The 20,461-nt window shown below is 42.7% G+C and overlaps 1 protein-coding gene across 1 annotated transcript in view; it reads right to left on the bottom strand.

The window, feature by feature from the left end:
- The window catches only part of LOC110985175 (rapamycin-insensitive companion of mTOR-like), a 55,217-nt gene that overhangs the window by 25,030 nt on the left and 9,726 nt on the right, over positions 1–20,461 (bottom strand). Inside the window, exons 4-8 of the mRNA XM_022246014.2 lie at positions 17,364–17,425; positions 6,374–6,569; positions 3,238–3,364; positions 1,531–1,700; positions 450–514 (exon numbers count right to left, since the gene is read on the bottom strand). Coding sequence (XP_022101706.2) covers positions 450–514; positions 1,531–1,700; positions 3,238–3,364; positions 6,374–6,569; positions 17,364–17,425 — 620 coding nt within the window. The remainder of the gene's footprint in view (positions 1–449; positions 515–1,530; positions 1,701–3,237; positions 3,365–6,373; positions 6,570–17,363; positions 17,426–20,461) is intronic.

Genomic DNA, 20,461 nt, shown 5'->3' with positions numbered 1-20,461 from the left:
TTATTTGGTAAGCAGCACCATGGAATTTGGCCCAGGTTTTGTTGTAATTGGCTAGTTCACTGAGTGAATACAGTTGGAGGTTAGTGACCATCCATGACACGGCATGTTTCTAATAAAGCAAAGACAACGCTCATAGTGGGAACTCATCGCGTGCACGCACAGGTTCGTGCGCGCTTGGTGCGGCCACATGGAGCACGCAAGACCAGCTTCAGGCTTAAATACACGGTCTCTGCGTATGCAACGCGCATTTGCATGAGCAAGAGGCAAAACACTTCCTCTGGCTTGTTATTACTACGAAGAACCAATGCGTACATGAGCGCCTACATGTATTCACAAACTAGCATGATTGGAATTCTGGGAACACAATTGGCTTGCCCAGATAAAAAAAGGGCCTCTTTCCATTTCTGTTTTTCGCTACACAGTTCTATGCATTTTGAATTGTCACTTACTGTGTCTGTTCGTTGGTGTCTCCATTATGCCTGTAGTGAAAGTCTGTGTAAGGGGCTATTACTTGCTGAAATACAAAAACAGAACTCTTAAATAATTTGGCTGAGAGTGAAAACAACATTTTAAAAGCAGAGCTACACTTCCCCTACTCCGTATTAAGAACAAGGAAGAATTTCGTTTAGAAAATGTAGAAAATTAGAACCAAAAAGTTTAAGTTCTATCATACGTGTAAAGTCTAAGAAGCCAATCTTTCACTTCTGAACATTTCTACTGGTAAACTATCAGAGATGACGCTGTGATACTTTAAAAAGCTTCTAAATAATGAAAATGTGATGTACAGTTTGAAATTAAGTGACAAGGAAAATTATGGTATATTGCCAAAAAATACATTGAAGTCCAACCAAATGCGACATTTGCCAGAAAAAAGCACCCCGGCATCAACTACCCAAGAGGTACAGTCAATCGCACACTCAGGGACACGACGGGCACTTGCCACGGACTTGACTGCAATGCTGAAGGGCAGGTTTGAGTGGTGGCTAGAGTTAACTACAGTCTGACCGACATTACCCAAATGATGGATGGTTTGGACCGTTTAAACAACCATTTGGAACAAGGCTCTGGGGTGTGGTTGTACCACTGGTTATCAATAGCCGCTTTCATTAATCGGTACACAGGGAACCATTCGCATGACAAGGCTGAACAAGGTGTCCTTCACCATGCGCACCACGAAAGTTGCGACTAGCGGCAAATGTGGGGGGCTACGGGATGTTACAAAAACAGTTCTGTACACTGTTAAGAAGCAACTGACAAGTGGTCTCACTGTCCACCTCGAGCGGGACCAAGCGATGGCACAGTTTTCCTAGCTATGGAAGCTCCTCTGGTAGGGAACCGCACTTTGGTGGTTAACAAACGACTATGACATGGAAGCGTTTTGGTCACAACGCTACCAACAAAATGAACGCTCCCGACCAACATGGCCCTCTTTCAACTGGTGAGGGGGTGCTTCCGCTCAAGGCGGACAGTTGGCATCTACATGTAAACGTGCTTGTAAATGAACCTCTCTTTCCGAGTATCTTCCCTCACCTCTATGTCCACATCAAGTCGGATGTACTTCCTTGTGTGCGGATGGTTCAGCAGGTGTAGCACCGTCAGCATAATGGACTCGTTCATGCGCAGAGACTGTGTGTCCAGTATGTTCATGATAAGTGTCGACAAGCCACCTGCCGCTGCAAACACGTCCGTGTTCTTAATCGCTGAGAAAACAAAATATTGACGACGGTATCAGTCAAACTCTGTGACCTCAAGATCTCAATACCTCTGGCCAATTTCTGAAAGTTGCTGAGACGAAATAAGCCTAATGCCAAGGTAACAGAGCTTCACTACTTGAAAGAACACTCATACGTACACTCTATGATTTTGCACAATGTAGAGAAATTGTGGATCCCAAAATCGACGTTGTTAAATTTTGCTCTGTGCACAACACAATTGAAATAGCAAGTTGGTGTATTAACCCCTATGCATGTATTAACCCTCCTTTGGTTTAACAGCACAAATATGCACAAGTGCCCACAGTCACTCTCTTGCATGTGTTTTCTATATGGAACATAAACATGCACAGGTTCAGTGTGTACACAGTTGGTTGCCAGCACAAAATGACCCAGGGTCTTTTGTGCAGTCCTCTTCACTGCATTTGGTTTACTGCACAATGACGCACATGAAACAGTGAAGCACAGTTGTTGGGCAGCACAAAAGTGCAATCTGATATTCCTGTGAGGGACAGTTGGTACAGTACACAACACAACACAGCTGAGCTGTGACCCAAAGAGTGACTTCAGCATAGGAAGGTTAACCCATAGTTAATACTGTGTGTACTTTTGCATTGTCCATCCCACAAAAATGTTGTGACTGAAATCAAAACAAGCAAAAGCAAAACAACACAGTTTCCTCTTCAGCAGTATTCTTTATCTCTGTGTCAAGAGAATTCCGGAGGTTGACTTGTGCCCTACAAGACTGGGCTGGGTTTAAGGCTGAGTCAATTCGAATAGTTCACTATTTGAATATTCGACCTTCAATTTGATTAAATATCCGAATGTTTGGTCGTACCGACTGGCAGCTTGTTGATAAACAAACCATATACAAAATCAGTTGCAATAACACACAATTGTACATTATAATCACTATAATAGCTTCTCACATCTAGGAGTATCTCCAGCTATGATTTAGCAAGATTTAAGAGATGAACAATACTTCTTGCCCTGTTGGAAATTTCCACTCCTTTTAAATTGTTCAATGAATAATTTACTTTTTAAATCGTTGTAAGAGTTTATTTGCTTTTTATTTGAATCTGCTTGAAACAAGCCTCTGTATTGCAATTTTTCTCATTTAAAACAAAGCAAAATTTTCCCTTCCTTTTCATAAAGTTTACAGTCGAATGTTCAAATTCAGAAAATGATATTTGATAATCGATCAAACATTCGGTTATTCAAATATTTGGCACGGCTCTAGCTGGGTTCATAGCTCCATGTAGGTCACACTGGGGGAAAATTTTCACAGATTCAAGGCGGCATGCCATGGACAGATTGCAGGGAGCCTCCAGGCAGAAAAAAATACCGCTAAGCAAATTTCCATGCCACGCAGAAACAAACAGAGAGCCACTCCCAACTACCAGACTTTACATGGCACTCTAGCCGGTCGCCTGTTCTCACTAAGCATTCATTTTCTATGCTTGGGGAATAACTGCTCCATGACACAGGGGGCCCCTGGACTGTTGGGGGGGTGACAGTGACTCACCGAGTTCGCTCAGTGTCTCCAGGGAGGGCCGGACCATCCTGTCTCGTTCCTTGGTGCCGTTGTTGGCGATGGCGACCAGCGTGTGCACCAGTGAGATGGGGCAGAGTGATGGGGCGATGGCAATTATCTACATGTAGTAAGCCCAAAAGGTAAAGGTCCAAAGAAAATAACAGGTGCATCGTGGGAATTCTATACATTACCCAGGGATCTTTCAATGGCAACAGGCCTGTGGTTTGTACAAATGTATGTGACATTTGGACACATTTTGGACCAAGCCGCAGCCCACTTTTGCTGCAGAATGTTGCAGCATTCAGGGTTGGTCAGTGGCGTATCCAGGTATTGGTTGTGTGTGTGTGGGGGTGGGAGAAACATGGAATTTCCTTTCCAAAACCGACTGTTCAGTTTGTTCATCCGTGTGAAAATCCTCACCCTCCTGACAAGGAAGGTGACTGTACCGTACATGTACATGTACCGTACCATTTCTAACATGCTAGCACTTCAATTCTTATTTTTGAAAAAATGAAAAAAAAAAGAACAAAAAATGGCAACTGTCTCCAGGGGGGGAGGTGTGCCCACCCCCATCCCTGCTTGCTGCACCTCTACAGCTACCCGGTACTCTGCACGACACTGGTTGCCAATTTACCATAGACACCGCACTGTGTATGGCAATTTGTCCTGTTCCTCAGACAAATATGTACCGGAAGGTGGAACACAGTAGACCATTCCTAACTTGTGCTTCACAGTCCAGGAGTGGCTCTGAGAAATCTATCCCCGGACACACAATTTCAACAGACTGATATTCAAAAACCATCAACATGGACACAAATGGTCGCTAACAGTGAGACCTAGATTACATATAACTGACAGACTTATAAATTAGACTCTGAATAAATTTAACGAGAATATCAGTAACAATGTGTGTTTGCAGTCAGGACGTATGTTAACCTACTGTAAGTGCTTTTCACGGCACTGGCCCTGCATGCAGTTTAGGAAATATATTTAGCCCAAGTCACTTTTAGATAAAATTATAAATAACTGAACGGACATGTCTGTGCATAATCAGTTGCTATGAGGTGCTCTCAGGGTGATGTCCGCAGAACGTGACGCAGAAAGGCAGGAACCATTGATGAATGTGAAGGAAGCAAAACCATTAACAATTAATGTCTTACAGGGATGTAGAACATGGTTTTTAATCACCTTGGAGACGCACGGCAACCAAGGCAAAACGTCTAAAAGCATCAGGCACCTGCACACCGGACCACGTTACCACTTCAAAGAATACATGCGTGATATTCAATTTCCGCATTAGTCTTGTTTTTGTGGATTCTCTCTGTCACGATTTTGTCCGGTTTCACTAGTGTTGGATGAAATTTGGTTCTGAAAGCTTACAATTACCTGAAATGGAGGGTTGAGGCAGGATGCCTACTGATACATGTATCTGGGTTTACTTGCCGAGGGGGAGGGGGGAATTGAGAGTGCGTCCTGATTCAGAATCTGGTCATTTGGGGAAAGCTACGGCTGGGTGGCCTGAAGAATGGGGAGGTGAATTTTGAAGGATTGAAGGTACACCTTATTTATTCAGAAGGAATTTTATTAATGGAGATTCACAGGACTTTTTAACTGTCACTATTTCATGTACATTGTAACATGTACATGTACATGAATGTCGATAGCTGGAAGAACAATAAAGCTATGTTCTTAGAGAAGAGACCGTGAACAGACATACCATTCCAGTTGGCATGAGCATTAACTTTTTGAAAATTACATTGACAATGATCAATGTTGGAGGAGTGCAGATGCAACCTATACGAAAGGAACTTTGCAGTTCTGGGATCTGTTGTTATTTTCTCACGAGACCAGATCCCACAAAATGAGTCTTAAGCTCGTTTTTCTCAGTAATTTGGTTTCAGTTTGCAATTTCTAGGAGCAAAAAGAGTTCTTAGTTTTGAGGTATCCCCAAGTTTGGAATCCCGATGAACGCGGATATTATGTGGGTGACAGGTGTTGGGGTGTCCTGCTGATTTTCAATGTGCAAGATTCTTTTCAAGGCCTTCAACTCAAAACGTTGGGTGGCATCATTTTATCGAACGACTGTTTAAACTTTACCTAAGTGGAACTTTAATAGTCAGTCTCCCTGATGTTGTTTCACTACATGATGCGTCATACATGTATGCTTGTCAGTTCAGGTTAACACTCGTGTTTAGTTCCTCCTCAGCACCGAGAGGAACTGTACTCGGCCGACACGACTTCCAAGCAGTCCACGGCGAGAAGTGATTCATAGTGGAGTGGTATGTCCCAGCACATACAGGAACATGCGTCTCCGTAGACCATCCCCCCACGGGAGTGGGGGGGGGGAGGGAGAGATGTATGCGTCACTGGTCGGTATTCCCCACTCTTCACGGGTAACCAGGCTGCCTGGCCTAATTACAAAATCCCACGTAGGCTTTTGCCAGGAACTATGAAGCCCAAACAAAGAACCTGTTTCCCCAAAAAACGATTCTCTAGAGTGTTGGCTATTATCTGACTTTTTGTAAACTTTACATTTCCACAGTTACAAACGGTTGTGGATACAATGTTGACGCAGATTCAGCCTGATCGTATCAATAAGCCTTTTGTGAATTAAATTCGAATAAAATCTGGTACACTGAGTTCTTTAAATGCACGTGAACACAACAATTTGAATTCTCCACACTTAAGACACTCTTTGCTATACCTCGTGATTTGGGGCAAGCTTTTGCTTAGTTACATAAGTGACGCCTTGCAACAGTACACTGTTTTCAATGGATAAGAAGGGCACAAAGGAACCAGTCCATTCCAGAGATGGTGGTCGCTATGCACAAGCTTGCCCCGAGTTACGAGGTATAGCAACAGTGTCTTTAGTCTGGGGAATTCAAATTGTTATGTTGATGTGCAATTGGATAACTGTGTGTACTAGATTTCATTCACAGGTACATGTAATGCAAAAAAGGCTTATTCATAAGTGTGAAATGCTGTTGAATGTTGAAACACGAGCAGAAATCGGTAGCCATAAGGAAAACACTACAGATTGGACAAGTCTCATTTACAGTTTTCGTTACATCAAAACCAAAAGCAAAATCTTTTTGATAATGTATCCTGCTCAGGGACAGCAGCTTACCCTTCTGATGAAGCGTATGGCCTGAACTCTCTCTATGTCGTTGGCCAGGCAGATGTCCAGAGATCTCATGACCAGGTAGTCGATGTGCAGGGTCATCATGGCCTCGACGGCCATCTCGTCCTGCAGGAGGTGGCGCAGCGCCCGGATGCCCGCGCTCCGTACCTCCTTGGTGCTGTGCAGGAGGGACAACCTTAAGCTGGAAAGAAACAACGGCAAAATGACCACAACTTGCGTTGAAATAACAACAGCAAAATGACCACAACTTGCGTTGAATTAACAACAGCAAAATGACCACAACTCGCGTTGAAATAACAACAGCAAAATGACCACAACTCGCGTTGAAATAACAACAGCAAAATGACCACAACTTGCGTTGAAATAACAACAGCAAAATGACCACAACTTGCGTTGAAATAACAACAGCAAAATGACCACAACTCGCGTTGAAATAACAACAGCAAAATGACCACAACTTGCGTTGAAATAACAACAGCAAAATGACCACAACTTGCGTTGAATTAACAACAGCAAAATGACCACAACTTGCGTTGAAATAACAACTGAGGGCGCAGCAGAACACTGAGAACTGCAGGGTCAGTGTTGTATGGCAGCCTAGCCCATCACAAGACCCCACAAAACTAACACAAGACCAACATAAGACCAACACAAGACCCCAAGCCTGAATTCAAGTCACAAGCTATTCAAATAAACTCAACTTCCTTTGCCATTGTTCATCTTGTTACTTGCGACTAGTATTGTGCAAGTTCTTATGACGGTCTGCGTTCAAACGGAAATCTGAGGTCCAAATTCCATGACTTCTCTGGGACTTTCCAGAACTAAAACATGACAACTTCCATGACAGCTAATGTCACTCCCCAGATAAAAGCTGTTTGGTATTATGAACTGGAAAACTGCCATGACCCTACTATGGACAAGGACAGTCCATTTATTAATCAAAACTCCATTAAACAAATCAAAAAATAGACAATTAAAAATGACATTTATGTGATCTCGATGTCAAAAATAATTCCACACTTTCTCCTCTAACAGGATTCCAGAACATCTCCTGTCATCCAAATTTTCCACACCTTTTTCCTTTCCTTGACTTTGTTCCCGGCTTTTCCAGGATTTCCTTGACCTCTGGCAACCCTGGAATAGGGACTAGGAACCCAGGGTGGCTAAGGAGAGAAACTTACTTGGCAAAATTAAAGTTCGAACCAAGAAATGGTTGAGGACCAGTCAAAACATATGTATCCCTTGTCATTTTGGCTGGTACCCTCTTTCTGCCAGACGAGCCTATTTGCCATGCTTTGCAAATTTCTGCGCAGGGCAACTGCATTACTGGGCATACATGTACACGAAAGTTCATTTTCCCTACATTCAGAATGGCCTGTTGAAAATCATTCATTCAAATGTTTTGATTCCAATCCTTCACATCAATTCTGGGCCTCTACTGTACTTCTGTACAGCTAACGATCTCTCCAAAGTCGCACGGCCCATAATGTGAAAAACACATATTCTATGCACGTAACACACACTAACTTAATACTAAGTTCAAAAGTTCGTAAAACAACATGTGCACACAAGGTCTGTCTGCCACATAACATGTCTTGGGCTCAGGCAGTGCAGCACTGTCTTCCACTGGGCAGGCTCCCAGCCGAAGTCTGTCTGTAGCAAAATGGACTTTGCACTTGCTGCACATGGCATTGCGCAACACATAACCATGGCTATGTCAATGGACAGTGACCCCTACATGTAGATCTAGATTGACGGGCAATTTTTACCTTAACGGCGGGAGGACAATACAACACTCTGAAAGGCTTGTTTGTAGTTGAGTGATGCTTTTTCATCTGGGCCTCCTGATGTCATGTGTAATTATAGGAATGACTGGGTTATCGCACGACAATTTCGACGTAGACCACTGATCTCACGCCCTTGGGAGCGCGAGGATAATTTTGTTTACAGCTGCATGTATTATTGACACTATCTCTCGAAACTTCTTGCTGGTGTGAAGATTTCTGTGTGATCTGTGTACGTGCGATTTGTAAGCCCTTGAGAAATGGCACACATGAAATTTCAGCTGGGGTACAAGTACATGTACATGTATATACATGTATATATTCTATAGTGTAGAATTATGGGTAATATTCCAGAAATTAGGGGGTCATTTTTTTGTCCCTGTCACATCTGCTACATGATTTTGTAAGTTCAGAACACATTTTCTGCGGTGATTTCTAAGATTGATGAATTAATGCAAATTACCTACCAAACAAATAGTAATAGTTTGAAATCAATTCTGGTGATATTTCCATGTCAAATAACAAAGGTCCGATGTAACAGGGACACAAAAATGCCGCACTTTTGGACCCTTAAATTTCTGGAATTACCCTCATACATGTACATGTATATCGCTCCATGGGTCTGTGCCATGAATTTCTTTCAGACACAGTTTTGGGGTGATTTCATACTCTTACAAATGGGTCATTAGGGAGACATTTTGTGGTGGATTTTTTCGATCTTAGGGAGACATCGGTCATTAGGGAGACATTACAATGTCTCCCTAATGCCCCGGCTACCAGAAGGAGGCCGAATTTTACCATCCAAATTTTGAGAGATGATAGATTAGGGTCTAAATTGAAAACATACAGAGTTTGGTTCAGATCAGATTAGGGAATATTTAATTATGGGACGGTAAAGTTTGTGCACGTTCTTATGGGAATGTCTCCCAAGTGACCCATTTTCCGTAAAATGAACTCTTCTTCCATATGTGAAACCTACTTGACATCTCCTTTGGGTGAGGTGCAGAGAAATGTGCAATTGGGTCAATCTATAAATTTGGGGTCGAAAATGTGACATTTTTCCGTCCTTGTTACCTCTGACAGGTACATATACCATCTGACAAGCTTGACAAGGGATGTATCACTTTTTTTATTTGTTGGGCAGGTAATTTGCAGTCTTATCAGTCTAATTTGCAAGACTTATCCAGTCTTGGAAACTGAACAATGAGTTATAAATATTAAAAATCAAATGCCAGACGAAACGGGGACAGGAAAAAAACGGACCCCCAATTTATAGAATGACCCAATTTCAAGGTGCATCGTCTTTAACCCCTTGTCAGCGAGAATTTCTCTCCGAAAGCCGACTCCAAGAATTCCAGCCTCGCTTGGCCACGAAGGCCACCTGCCAAACCGCAAATTCTCGGTTTGTGGCCCAGCGTGCTCTGCACGCTTTGAATTACACGGTGAAAAGGCTCATTGTTCAGTGGCATGCGGCTCTACTCAAGCTTCCACATTCCCATTGCCTCTTTTCAAAGTGGGGACTATTGTGAAGCTGGTGATTATGATGCAAATTCAGTCTTTTCATTTCTGAGCTACACACAAAGGCCAATTACCATATACACAAGAGCCAGGGTCTGCCTTCTTTCACCATGTTCGCTCGAGCATGGGCCAAGAATAATAGCTGAAAAGCGGACTGAGGATCTCAATTTTTACGGTGTGTCTTAGCGCGTCCCGCCATGAAGGGGTTAAGCATTCAACACTGTCCACGCTTTGTCAGTCAACTGAGGGCGCTGTTGCTGTGATGTCATTCAGGAAAGACACGGCTCACTTAATTCACACACGTACTTGCAATTTTTGTACAGCTTTTTCGGTTGAAATTGCAAACCCAGATTTTGCTTATTGGAAACATCACCAAGAAAGGGTACTTGCACAATAATGAATCACCAACGAATAGGAAATTTAGAAAATTCCAGCGTTATTCTGTTCACACGTCATTGCAACACTGAGATATTCTTCTTGGATTGACATCAGGTTTGCTCCCGTCAAGAAACAAATATGCCCCCAAATACCTTTAAGACTATGCAGTCAAACAAAAATGGAACTATGTAACCTTTAACTTCTGGCAGCCAACATGAATGAATGTTTCAGCTGTTCCAACGGGACTGCGGAACTCCCCTACTAATACATTCGAAATGCCAAGTCGATTAACATGAGCCCTCAAATACCCCATCCGACATGTCCGACTCCTGGAGGAAAATCGTGCAGGAAAAAAAACCAACCAAAGTCAACATCACTGTTCAAACAAAACCCCAAATGTGAGTGCCATATGCCTGCATGTATCGTGTTACAATGCAAGCAGAATGTGACGTTCTTTCCACCGTCTTTATGGTCTTGGATTCCAATAATCGTCTTGTGATTCCCAGAGGGTAAGGGGGCCTTCTGAGGCCACATCCTCGCCATCCTGGCTGGCTGTGAAATGTGAATCTCCAAAATCAGTGGATTTTAGGATGACCTCTTAGCCAACTGCCTGTCTGAAAAACAACTCATCTTCTAGATTTTAAGGTAATACATATACCCTGATCACGAGAAAAACAGGAGGGGGAAATCACATGAGATTTGAACGGTTTACGCGAAAGTCTATCATTCATTTGTACGTTGTGCAATTCATTAAAAAAAAACTGTGCTACATTTTTCAGATCAGGGAATTTGAAATTGAAGAAGTTGTACACTTTTTTTTTCCAGTGAAGGCTATTTCATACTTTGAACCTTCCAAAATCAATTTGTAAAATGGCAACCCATTATTTCAACCAAAATCCACAAGGCCAACGATGTACTGTACATGTACACGTACGAATACATGCCAGAACTGATTGAAAACACCGTAAAAAGACACTTGGACGGTTATCAAACATTTCTTTGCATGAACATGTATGTTTCCAATATTTACCCAAACATTCGACCAACATGTAAATGTGGTTGAAGGTACTATGTGAAAGACACACAACATTAAAAGTATTGAATTAAATTCATGACTAGTTTTATCTGCAAAGACATCACTCTTAAGTTATACCCTCCAAACATGACAGGCCGATGAAATACTTATGATGTTGCAGCACTTTTTTATGTTTAATTTCACCCTCCACGGCAGTGGGACAGTATTCAGCGAGTGGCTACCATTTCTGGGGTCAATGACCCCCCTTTCGCTTTCGTCTGCACTGAAAATCAGCAATGCTGAACGTGTACCGGTGGGCCAGTTGTGTAAGTGTGTAAAAAGTGCACATCGCCATGGCTGATGCCTAACCGGGCAAAGTGCCACCACTATCGCAAGCCACTTTGGCAGATCGATGGTCGCTGCTCAAAACCAAGACTGACACTTCCCTCACGCAACAAAGCAGCAGGGCTATCGGTGGAGCGATGCCGGCGGCTATGAAAACACACGGTATCTTCTTCACTAAGTATGTGTAATCAATCAAATTAGACATTCCTGCATGGAAAACATCAGTATGATATATTGCTCTGTGCGATGCAATGCAAGCGCACTATTCTTTTCTCATTCGTCAATTTTGATCTCGTTTGAAAGACCCCATCTGTGATGGATTAGGAATTTAATGGAGTTTTCAGCCGTTACATTAAAAATATGTGCGAGCGCAGACGCAGGTATAGAGCTCAACTGTTCAACCACTGACATGTACATGTATGACCTTTGAAACAGTTGGGGTCAAATGAATGAAGCTCAGCATTTTGGGAAATGCAAATTCCCAGACACTTTGGTTTGGGGTGGAGCACATGAGAATGTAAGAATAGCACCTCCATGATTCAGAATCCACTGACACATATGCATACTGTGTTTGTACAATTCTGCTCTGCATTGGAAAGTATTACAAATGATGCGACCAGTTTTGAAGAACAGCATAATACTGAGGTGGTTTTCTGTCATTTTCTTTCCAACTGAGAATCTACTTCGTCCAATTGTTATTTTAGAAAATATCTTAGATACCGGTTAGTGATCTACCCATTTTGTACATGTATGTTGATATCTGGGGCAGGCATTACATAAACTTAACTGTCGAATGCAGAGACTAGTCTGACCTCAAGGGTGGATCCAGTCTCAAATTTTTTTCATGGGGGGGGGAGATTTGTTTGGGGGAACCCAAAAATGTAGAAATTTCATTTGTGGCCTTTTTACGGGGTTTACTTGGCCTTTTGACATGTTTTGAAAGATAGCAAAGTCAAACTTTCCCAGAAAATTTGTGCATGTGTGTCGTGTATCAACAAACGCATTTCCTGAAGGTGGGTGGGGCAGGGAAAGGTTCCCCTCCTACGTACACATGTGTCTGAGCGCTAGATAACGAACTGATTGCCAGTTGTAAAATGCACAACATGACTTCAGTACTTGACAGGTCAGGCAAAGAAAAAAAAAATCTCTTCAGCATTTACCAGACAGGTTAGTTGGTAACCTAATATACAACTAACCTGTCTTCTCCCATGACTTCCTTTAATATCAGCTTCTTGGGAATAAACTGTGCTGTCATGCGGAGTGACTTGGCATGAATTTAGTTCCAGACCAGCCTGCTGCCCTGTCATCTCTTGATAAACAAAGACGCCAAAATGAATGAACGATGTAATTTCCAAGACACGCCAGCCACTCATGCGCTGGCACTAATGAATCCGCTGACGGACTGCGGCATTACCAGAACACGCAGGCCGGGCAGCAAAACCAACCTGACATTTGTTGTGCCAATAAATGTCCCAATATTCCATTGCAAACTCTCGGGGCAAAAAAAATCCACCGGGGCGAGGGACAGTGAAGCTTCACGTCCCAAATGTACACGTATTCACACATGCAGATACGTAAAAATGATGTCATAAATTAACGTGACACTCACAAGCGTGCGTAACGGTGCGTGACAGTGTGTTGGTGCCTGCAGGGGTGGGGGAATCATGCGAGTAACTGCTCAACGAGGCAAATGTTTAAGAACTTCAAGGTCAGCCTGGCAGTGCGGCTGATGCGCCAGAGTCCCAATCCAGTGCACAATAGATCGACCTATGGTGGGTATCAATCCCAAAGCAATGTGTGTTTCGAGTGCTGTTTACAAACAATACAGTCAAGTTACGAAATAGTACCCAGCACACCAGTAGTCTGAGTACGGTACCAACCGTCGGCTTTATTTTTGCTAAATGATACTTATGAAACACTTTGCTCTTGGTGGATGCCATGTTTTGTTGATATTTAATACCTATTACAGGTCATGTGATTTAGAGGGCACAATCGGACTGTATTGGTCAAGTCTGTTCCCATAGAGTTGACGATGAGGTGGGAGGGCGGGGGGTTCCAACTCCTTCCCTTTCTGCAGTCAAGTCCAACAAATGTCCCTGCGAGCCCTTAACAAGTCACCCACTCTTAACCCTACAAGAACTTTTTTCGACCAAGGAGGGGTGGATTCTGCCCCCTCCCCAAGAACTCAACTGTCCCATACCAAATCTTTTTCAAACTTGGCACATAAATGTATAAAGACACTCATTATCGACACAAATGTGAAGTTTAAACTCAAATCCAACTCATGCTTTGGTTTGTTATGGCCATGTCAAGTTCAAGGCTGTGCACGTGTGGCCCGCACGCATCAAGCAAATCGGTGGGGAAAAAAGTGTACAGTTTTGGCTGATCTGTCTCAGAAAAGATAGGGGCTGTGCAACAACAGTAGGTCCCATTTCACAAAAATTGCTGTCAAAATGACTGCAAGACATTACTGTAAAACTCCGGAGGGCTGGGCGTGTAAAAGAAAATGCACTGTGACAATATTACCAAAAAATCGAGGAGGGCAGATTCCCGTCCTTGCTCTTTTAGAGTTAAGCCAAGTCACAACCTACATTGTAATCCAATGAACTATCACAAAAGAATACCTTCATCATTGTAAAGATGTCACTCAGGACTGGTCTTAAGAAAGGAATTGCGACAGTGCAGCTAAACTCGTCAAGGACCCCGTGAGAGGACTCGAGACGGAATCGATTAAGACACTGCCTGTTACGTTTGTCGGCAGTTTTCCATTTCCTCCAAACAGGTGAGGTGACTGAAGACAACTACAAGAATATTCTCGGCCACACATTCATATCAACCCAACTTCCGTTGGGTTGATATGAATGTGTGGCTGAGAATATTGTCTCATGCTTTTTAAGAGCCACTGTAACATCCTCCTGGTATGAGTTGCCTGTCACCTTGAGGCAGCCTTCCCCCCTCCCCCAAAAGCCCAAGATCCTTTTTCTCCACAAAAAGAAGAGTTTGAACAAAAATGGAAGTTTTTCGTACGAGTGAAATGTGATTTAAAGTCAGGGACCTCGTGCATTTAAAATGGCAACAGATTTGACAGTGTCCTGAGAACTACTGAGTCATTTTTTCCCTAGGGCCCAAAGCGCTGATAGCCTGCCTCCTCCTTTTTCCACATCTGCAATTCCCACTTCATGCGCATATAGTCTCCCCTTATTTCCCTTGGGGAGGGGCATCTTTCTGTTTATATGCAAATCCCGAAATGACATTTTACTCCTTGACTGGGGCGTGCTGTCATGACCATTTGTGAGTGCACCGAAATGAAGTTCCAATGCTTGTTGTCGGCGCAAGACTCAGCTTCAAAACTGTCCAGTACTTTTCGCCCCAGTAACCACTTGCTTTGATCGGTTTCAAAACAGGTTCCCCCCCCGTGCACTGACGAGCATGGGGTGCCCAAACGAAACTTAACAATATGAGAGTGCCCACAGCAAACGTACACACTGCTGGCTGTTTTGACGGGGTCTGATACAATTAAATGCTCTCAGGGCGCATCTACTCTCGTTCCAGTTCCTCTGGATGAACCACTATTCCATTCCGCGGCCTTCTTTGCCAGCCAGAGCAACGCCGAGGGGAACTGTTCCATAAGATTCTCGAAAGTCTGTTATTTCCCTTCTGTTTTATTTTGTTTTGGTGTGAGGCGGCAAGAAGGGCCCACAAACATTGGTCAATGAAATTTGCGAGGTGGGGCGCGTCAGGTTTGAAAAGGCAGGGAAAACCTTAAACATGTACCAGCCTTTTGGACTCGGGAAGGGATAAAAACCAAGGAATGCATTAATCAATTAGTGCAACAACCTCGACCAGGACACTATGGTGTTGAGATCTTCATGGCCGTACAGGTACTGTACATGTGTACAAGTACATGTATGTCGACTTCCAATCACTAAGTCAATGTATACATGTACTTTGAAACGTTTGTTTTTTGCGCCTTTTTTAGGGAGGGTCGCAACCCCCGCCAAGAAAATGGCCCCGGGGATATATTCTATTAATAAGGCCCAGGGCGTTATTAATAGATGTGAGAGTGCGTGAGCACAGCTTGTGCCCTAATTCTCATCAATAATTGACTAAGACTGTGCACACGTCACAGTCCGTGTGGGCCGCGTGTGTGCACTGTTTGGGCCTAGGACAGCTGTACGCTTCCAAACACACTGGGCCTCACCTTGGTTTCACTGCAGATGGCAGTTGCTGCTATAAAAATGGTGTGAGTGCGCTCATCTTTAGAATCAAAGCACCCAAACAATGCAGTTTCTTTTTTAAAACAACATCCTTAAAAACTGACATTTGTATCCCATCTAACCTTATCTTATTTTTTTTTCCATATTCATTAACAACCAACTGCGATATCATTCTTAGCAGAAACCTCAATGTTGCAGATACATGTATGGAAAATGCTACGCACAGAATTTGGGCAATTTGGCTGTTATAAAAGATGCACATGCACATGTATTTTCTTTTCATTGGTGATTCATTGTTGTGTAAGTCCATCTACGGTACACAGCAGTAAGCCGATGACTAACCCTTTTGCACAATTGCTCTCTGCAAGCAAATTCCGGATTCATAATTTGAACAGAAAATCCGTAATCTGAACTGTGCCTCGCAGGAACGACATCACGGCAACGAGGTACCCTCAGTCATCCGGAAAAGTGTAGACAATTGTTTAAAGAAGTTCACTTTTCGATACAGTCGACCAAAAACGGACGCGGAATAGGTTTTCAGACATTTGCAAGTAAAGAAAAACACGTGAAATATGCATCTGAGAAAAATTCATTGTATGGGTCTTAATACATGTAAGCAATGCCATCCGGAAGTCCACGTCTTCAGAGTTTGTTTGTTTTTTTTTTCAGAGCAGGAGAATCTTTTACAAGTACACCACCCAGCAAAAGCTAGTTCGGGATCGGGGCAAAGTTCGACGAGCAGCTACTGCTGTGTCAAGGAGCAAAACAAGCCTGGACGGGACCTTGCAACCTGGGATCACACGCCAGAATTTTAATCCAGCTCTTTACGAGAATCTACCGTACCTTTTTAAGCAGATACTTTGTGTCAGCGTACACGTACATGTTTGGCGTTAATTTTGAATTTAGCTTAATTGTCTTACTGATTTTTAAGCAGTTTTCATGTCCCATGTTTTTAGCTTGTTTTAAAACCCTCCTATGCTAAGATAAATCCTTGACACAGTTGTCATATCAGTCAAAATCAGTCAAATTTCTCATATGTGTCTGTGTGCTGGGGGAAATCAAGTGGAAGGCATTTTTGACTGTTCTTGACGGTTAAAACAGAAGGAGGGATTTATTTTAATGAACACTGTAAGAACAATTTGATGGATTGGGCACTTTAGAAAGCTTCAATTTTAATACTTAAAATATTGTTACCTTGAGTCCTATTTGTATTAATTTCCTTGGTTTTATTACATTACTATCCAAATTGGAAAAACATCACGAAGGATGGATAATCTTCAATGGCATGTAGTTGAGTATGGGGTGATGGTTACAAAAAGTCCACTGAAGGGGTGGCAGAAGATGAGAAAAACAAAGACCCATATTTTGCAACAGAGAGGGGAATATGTCATCGTCACACCTTAAAATGAGACTAATCAGTCTTTGGTGTTTTATCTTTGGGCATATGGGGATGGGAGTCTTTCCACGTTCAGGGAAGAAAATTCTCCTGATAACCAATTTCACTCCAAATAGTGGAGTTACTCAGCCCCGAAAAGACTCCCTTTGGGGGACAGTGTGGGAGATCGCACACATAAGGTGTACATGTAACTTTAATCCCCTACGGAATGGTGAGTGTCAAATAATGAAAACGGAGGATTGAGGACTGTTAGGGCTAATGGTCATACACAGACATGGAGCAAATGTAATGAACTGTACACTGTACGAGGAACATAACCTACCAGCCAACCATCTCCATGATGGGGTGCCCAAGCTTCTCAATGCTGGATACATGGTTGATGACCTGCAAGACAAAGACATAACGAGGGAAATCAATTTCTGCAAACGGCAACCTCAAACGGGCATGGCCACATCAGTCCGAGTGGTGGGGATGCGGGCAATACATGTACATGCACCATCTCTGAATGGTTCTTTAATAGAAAAAAACAGACATATACATGTAAAAAAGAACTGCAGCAGGAAAAGGGTGAACATGTAAAAATTCCTTTTGTCATGTACATGTACTTGGCAGCTTTTTACTGGATGTTTTCTTACTGAGAATATTGTTTCACATTGTAGACCTACTCAGACAAACACAGCATTCATTTTAATAGCTGATTTCTGTCATTTTACCGGCCAAATCATTTTGTCTTCGGGACAACATGTATTATATTTTGTACTAGTCAACACTGCTACATACACATCTCTGCATTAAAAATTCATTGCGCGATTGTGCCCAGATAAAGATAACCACAGTTCGACCATATACACCCCGAGAGACCAATATTTAATCGTTGCAATTTCGTAAGTAAGAGGCGATGTACAGAGTGCTTGCATGGACCGGGGCCCGTCTCAGCAACCCTGTCGCGTCTGTCCTCGATTCTACCCCCTCGAGGAGAGGGGGGGGGAAAGAGGAAGTAAGGGAATGCCATCGCCTGCGATACCGTATCTCATTCATCATAAACACTGTTATGAATTCATGCATTCGGAGTAAAATGTCAACAGCGCTTCGAGGGGGAATAGGTTCCCTTAACAACCCCCCCCATCGCTGCCGCCGAAGGGATGATCGATGAAATTACAATAGGAATCACTCAGCAAATCACATTCATTTTTTTCTCCCCCACTTCAGTTTTATATCACTCTTTGATTCAGACTGAGACACTGCAACTGACGGGGTAAGAGAATATTGCCAAAAAAGTACCATTTAGACAAATTAAAAATTACATTCCAGAGTACAGGATTTACACAATCACTACGCCCCCCCCCAAAAAAAATTATGTACATGTATGTATGTTTTTCCGGTCCAGCCCTTGATGTATTTTGATGGCAAAACCTGTCATATATTCTTTTTTTTTTTTTTTTTTGAGGGGGAATTTTAGGGGAAAACGTGAAATTAAAATGAACAGAAAAATGCGCCTACTGTAGCATGAAGGAGGTGCCAAGAGATTCAATGGACTTGTTCATGCATGCGTCTAGTACCCTTGAAAATGCTGCTCGTTTTCTTTGCAACAAATGGCAGCCGGCCTCTCTTGCTGTTGTTTAGTGTTATCGCTCAGCACCTTTAAAACCCTACCATGAATCAGCATTTAAAAAGGTACTAAAAACAAAAACATTTCCTACATATCCTAGACGTACAAAGTACATGTACCTACTGAAAACAATTCCTTATGTCAATGATAACAGATGTGCCATGTCACAGGATGCGGAACTGTTTTTGTTTTGAGGGAGGGGGGTGGGGCTTACAAGTACATACAGAACTACATGTACTAATATGTACATGTGCGTGTTTTTAAACATGTGTCTTGATATGGACTGGGGAATCAAAGCTGTTTGTGCATGGTGCAGAACACTGCAGCCATGTACATAGTTTTCATATCACAGAAATACTTAAATACAGGTGCATACTGTACTTATGTATGTGCATGTTCAAGTGGGTATGATTACGGAAGTCAGACAGATAGAGCACACTGCCCTTGCGGCGCTGTCAAAGGAGGGTGCCACAGAGTGGCAAAATGCGTAACGCTGAAACATTTAACGGCAGCATCGGGACGCTAGCAAGGGGTAAATCGGGACGGCGCACGGATTAGGACTAGAAAGTCGAGAGTGTGAGAGAAAGAGATCACGAAACTGAGACGGCACAAAAGAGACGACCTGGGGGATGAATACTGAACAAAAAATATGCCCGGAACGGACTATTAATCCCGACGTCTGCACAGTCTAATTTGCTACTTGGCCGGCCCGAATTGAGACCGGATATCCATTCCACTTTGCAAAAATGGGTAAACAAGATTCTGGCAATACCAGAAATTCTGGCGCCACGCACTACCCTTATGTGCAATGTCCCTGTGCATGTACCGATACATGGACATTATGAACCCGCTTTGCAAAAGCTCTTGAAAGGGGATTTTTTTTTAACAGTTGTGCAACGAAAATGGGAAAGCAAATATTGATGGCTTCTCGGATATGAACTGACAGGGGCCTCATTGGATAATGTGTACAAATGCACTACCGGTACATTGTGTGCACGGCACATACATGTACCAGGTACCAAGAGATAGGACCATGCATTGTAACCCATTATCTGAACTACAGTACAGCATCTGACTACTGCATGTACATTAATTTATCATTCATTTATTGAAAATGGTGAATGCTACGGTTTGGGTAATTTATATTCAATTATTCCTGCTGAAGGAAAAGCTCACTCTACACTGCTTATCAAGTACACGTACATGTACACATACATGTACCCACATCAAAACGACAAGACTAAAAACTGCATCACAAAATACTGTGTAACAAACCCTGCACATTTGTTAGCCAAACTAACTAATCCCATTCTCTATAAACTGTGAGCGTCTCTGGAGTAATTATTTTCACTTTCAATACCAAATTAAATCTGACATGCATGCATGTGGATCACACACATTACAGACCTAGTGTGGACATTCCGTTGTTTTCATGCAGTTAAGAAAACTCGGAGAAAATAATAGTTTTCTAGAACTGGAAGCGTGATTTTCAGCTGGATTTTTATGAAACGTTTTCCTCGACTGTTTCTCTCCCTTTTATGGCGATGACCCTAACCCCAAAATGCCTGTTAACTTCTTTAGAGAAGGGCAAATGTCCTGTGGACGTGGGTAAGTCCACAGAGCATCTTCCCTGTGGACATCTTTGGCTCACAGGTCCACACTAGGTACATGTACACGTATGTAAAGGTTAGTGTACCAAGAATACTCCAGGGGCATTCGACTCAATCACTCTGCAACACTTAACTAACGCTTAGGGGAAAAAAAACACAACAAAAAAATAATTAGCAAAATATCTGCCTCCTGGAACGGAC

The sequence above is a fragment of the Acanthaster planci genome, linkage group LG12 (genome assembly GCF_054643075.1).
Source record: "Acanthaster planci isolate LZ-2023a linkage group LG12, COTS_SCS, whole genome shotgun sequence".
Classification (NCBI taxonomy): domain Eukaryota; kingdom Metazoa; phylum Echinodermata; class Asteroidea; order Valvatida; family Acanthasteridae; genus Acanthaster; species Acanthaster planci.
The sequence above is the reverse complement of the archived record's forward strand: the minus strand, read 5'-3'. Positions and strand labels throughout refer to the sequence as shown.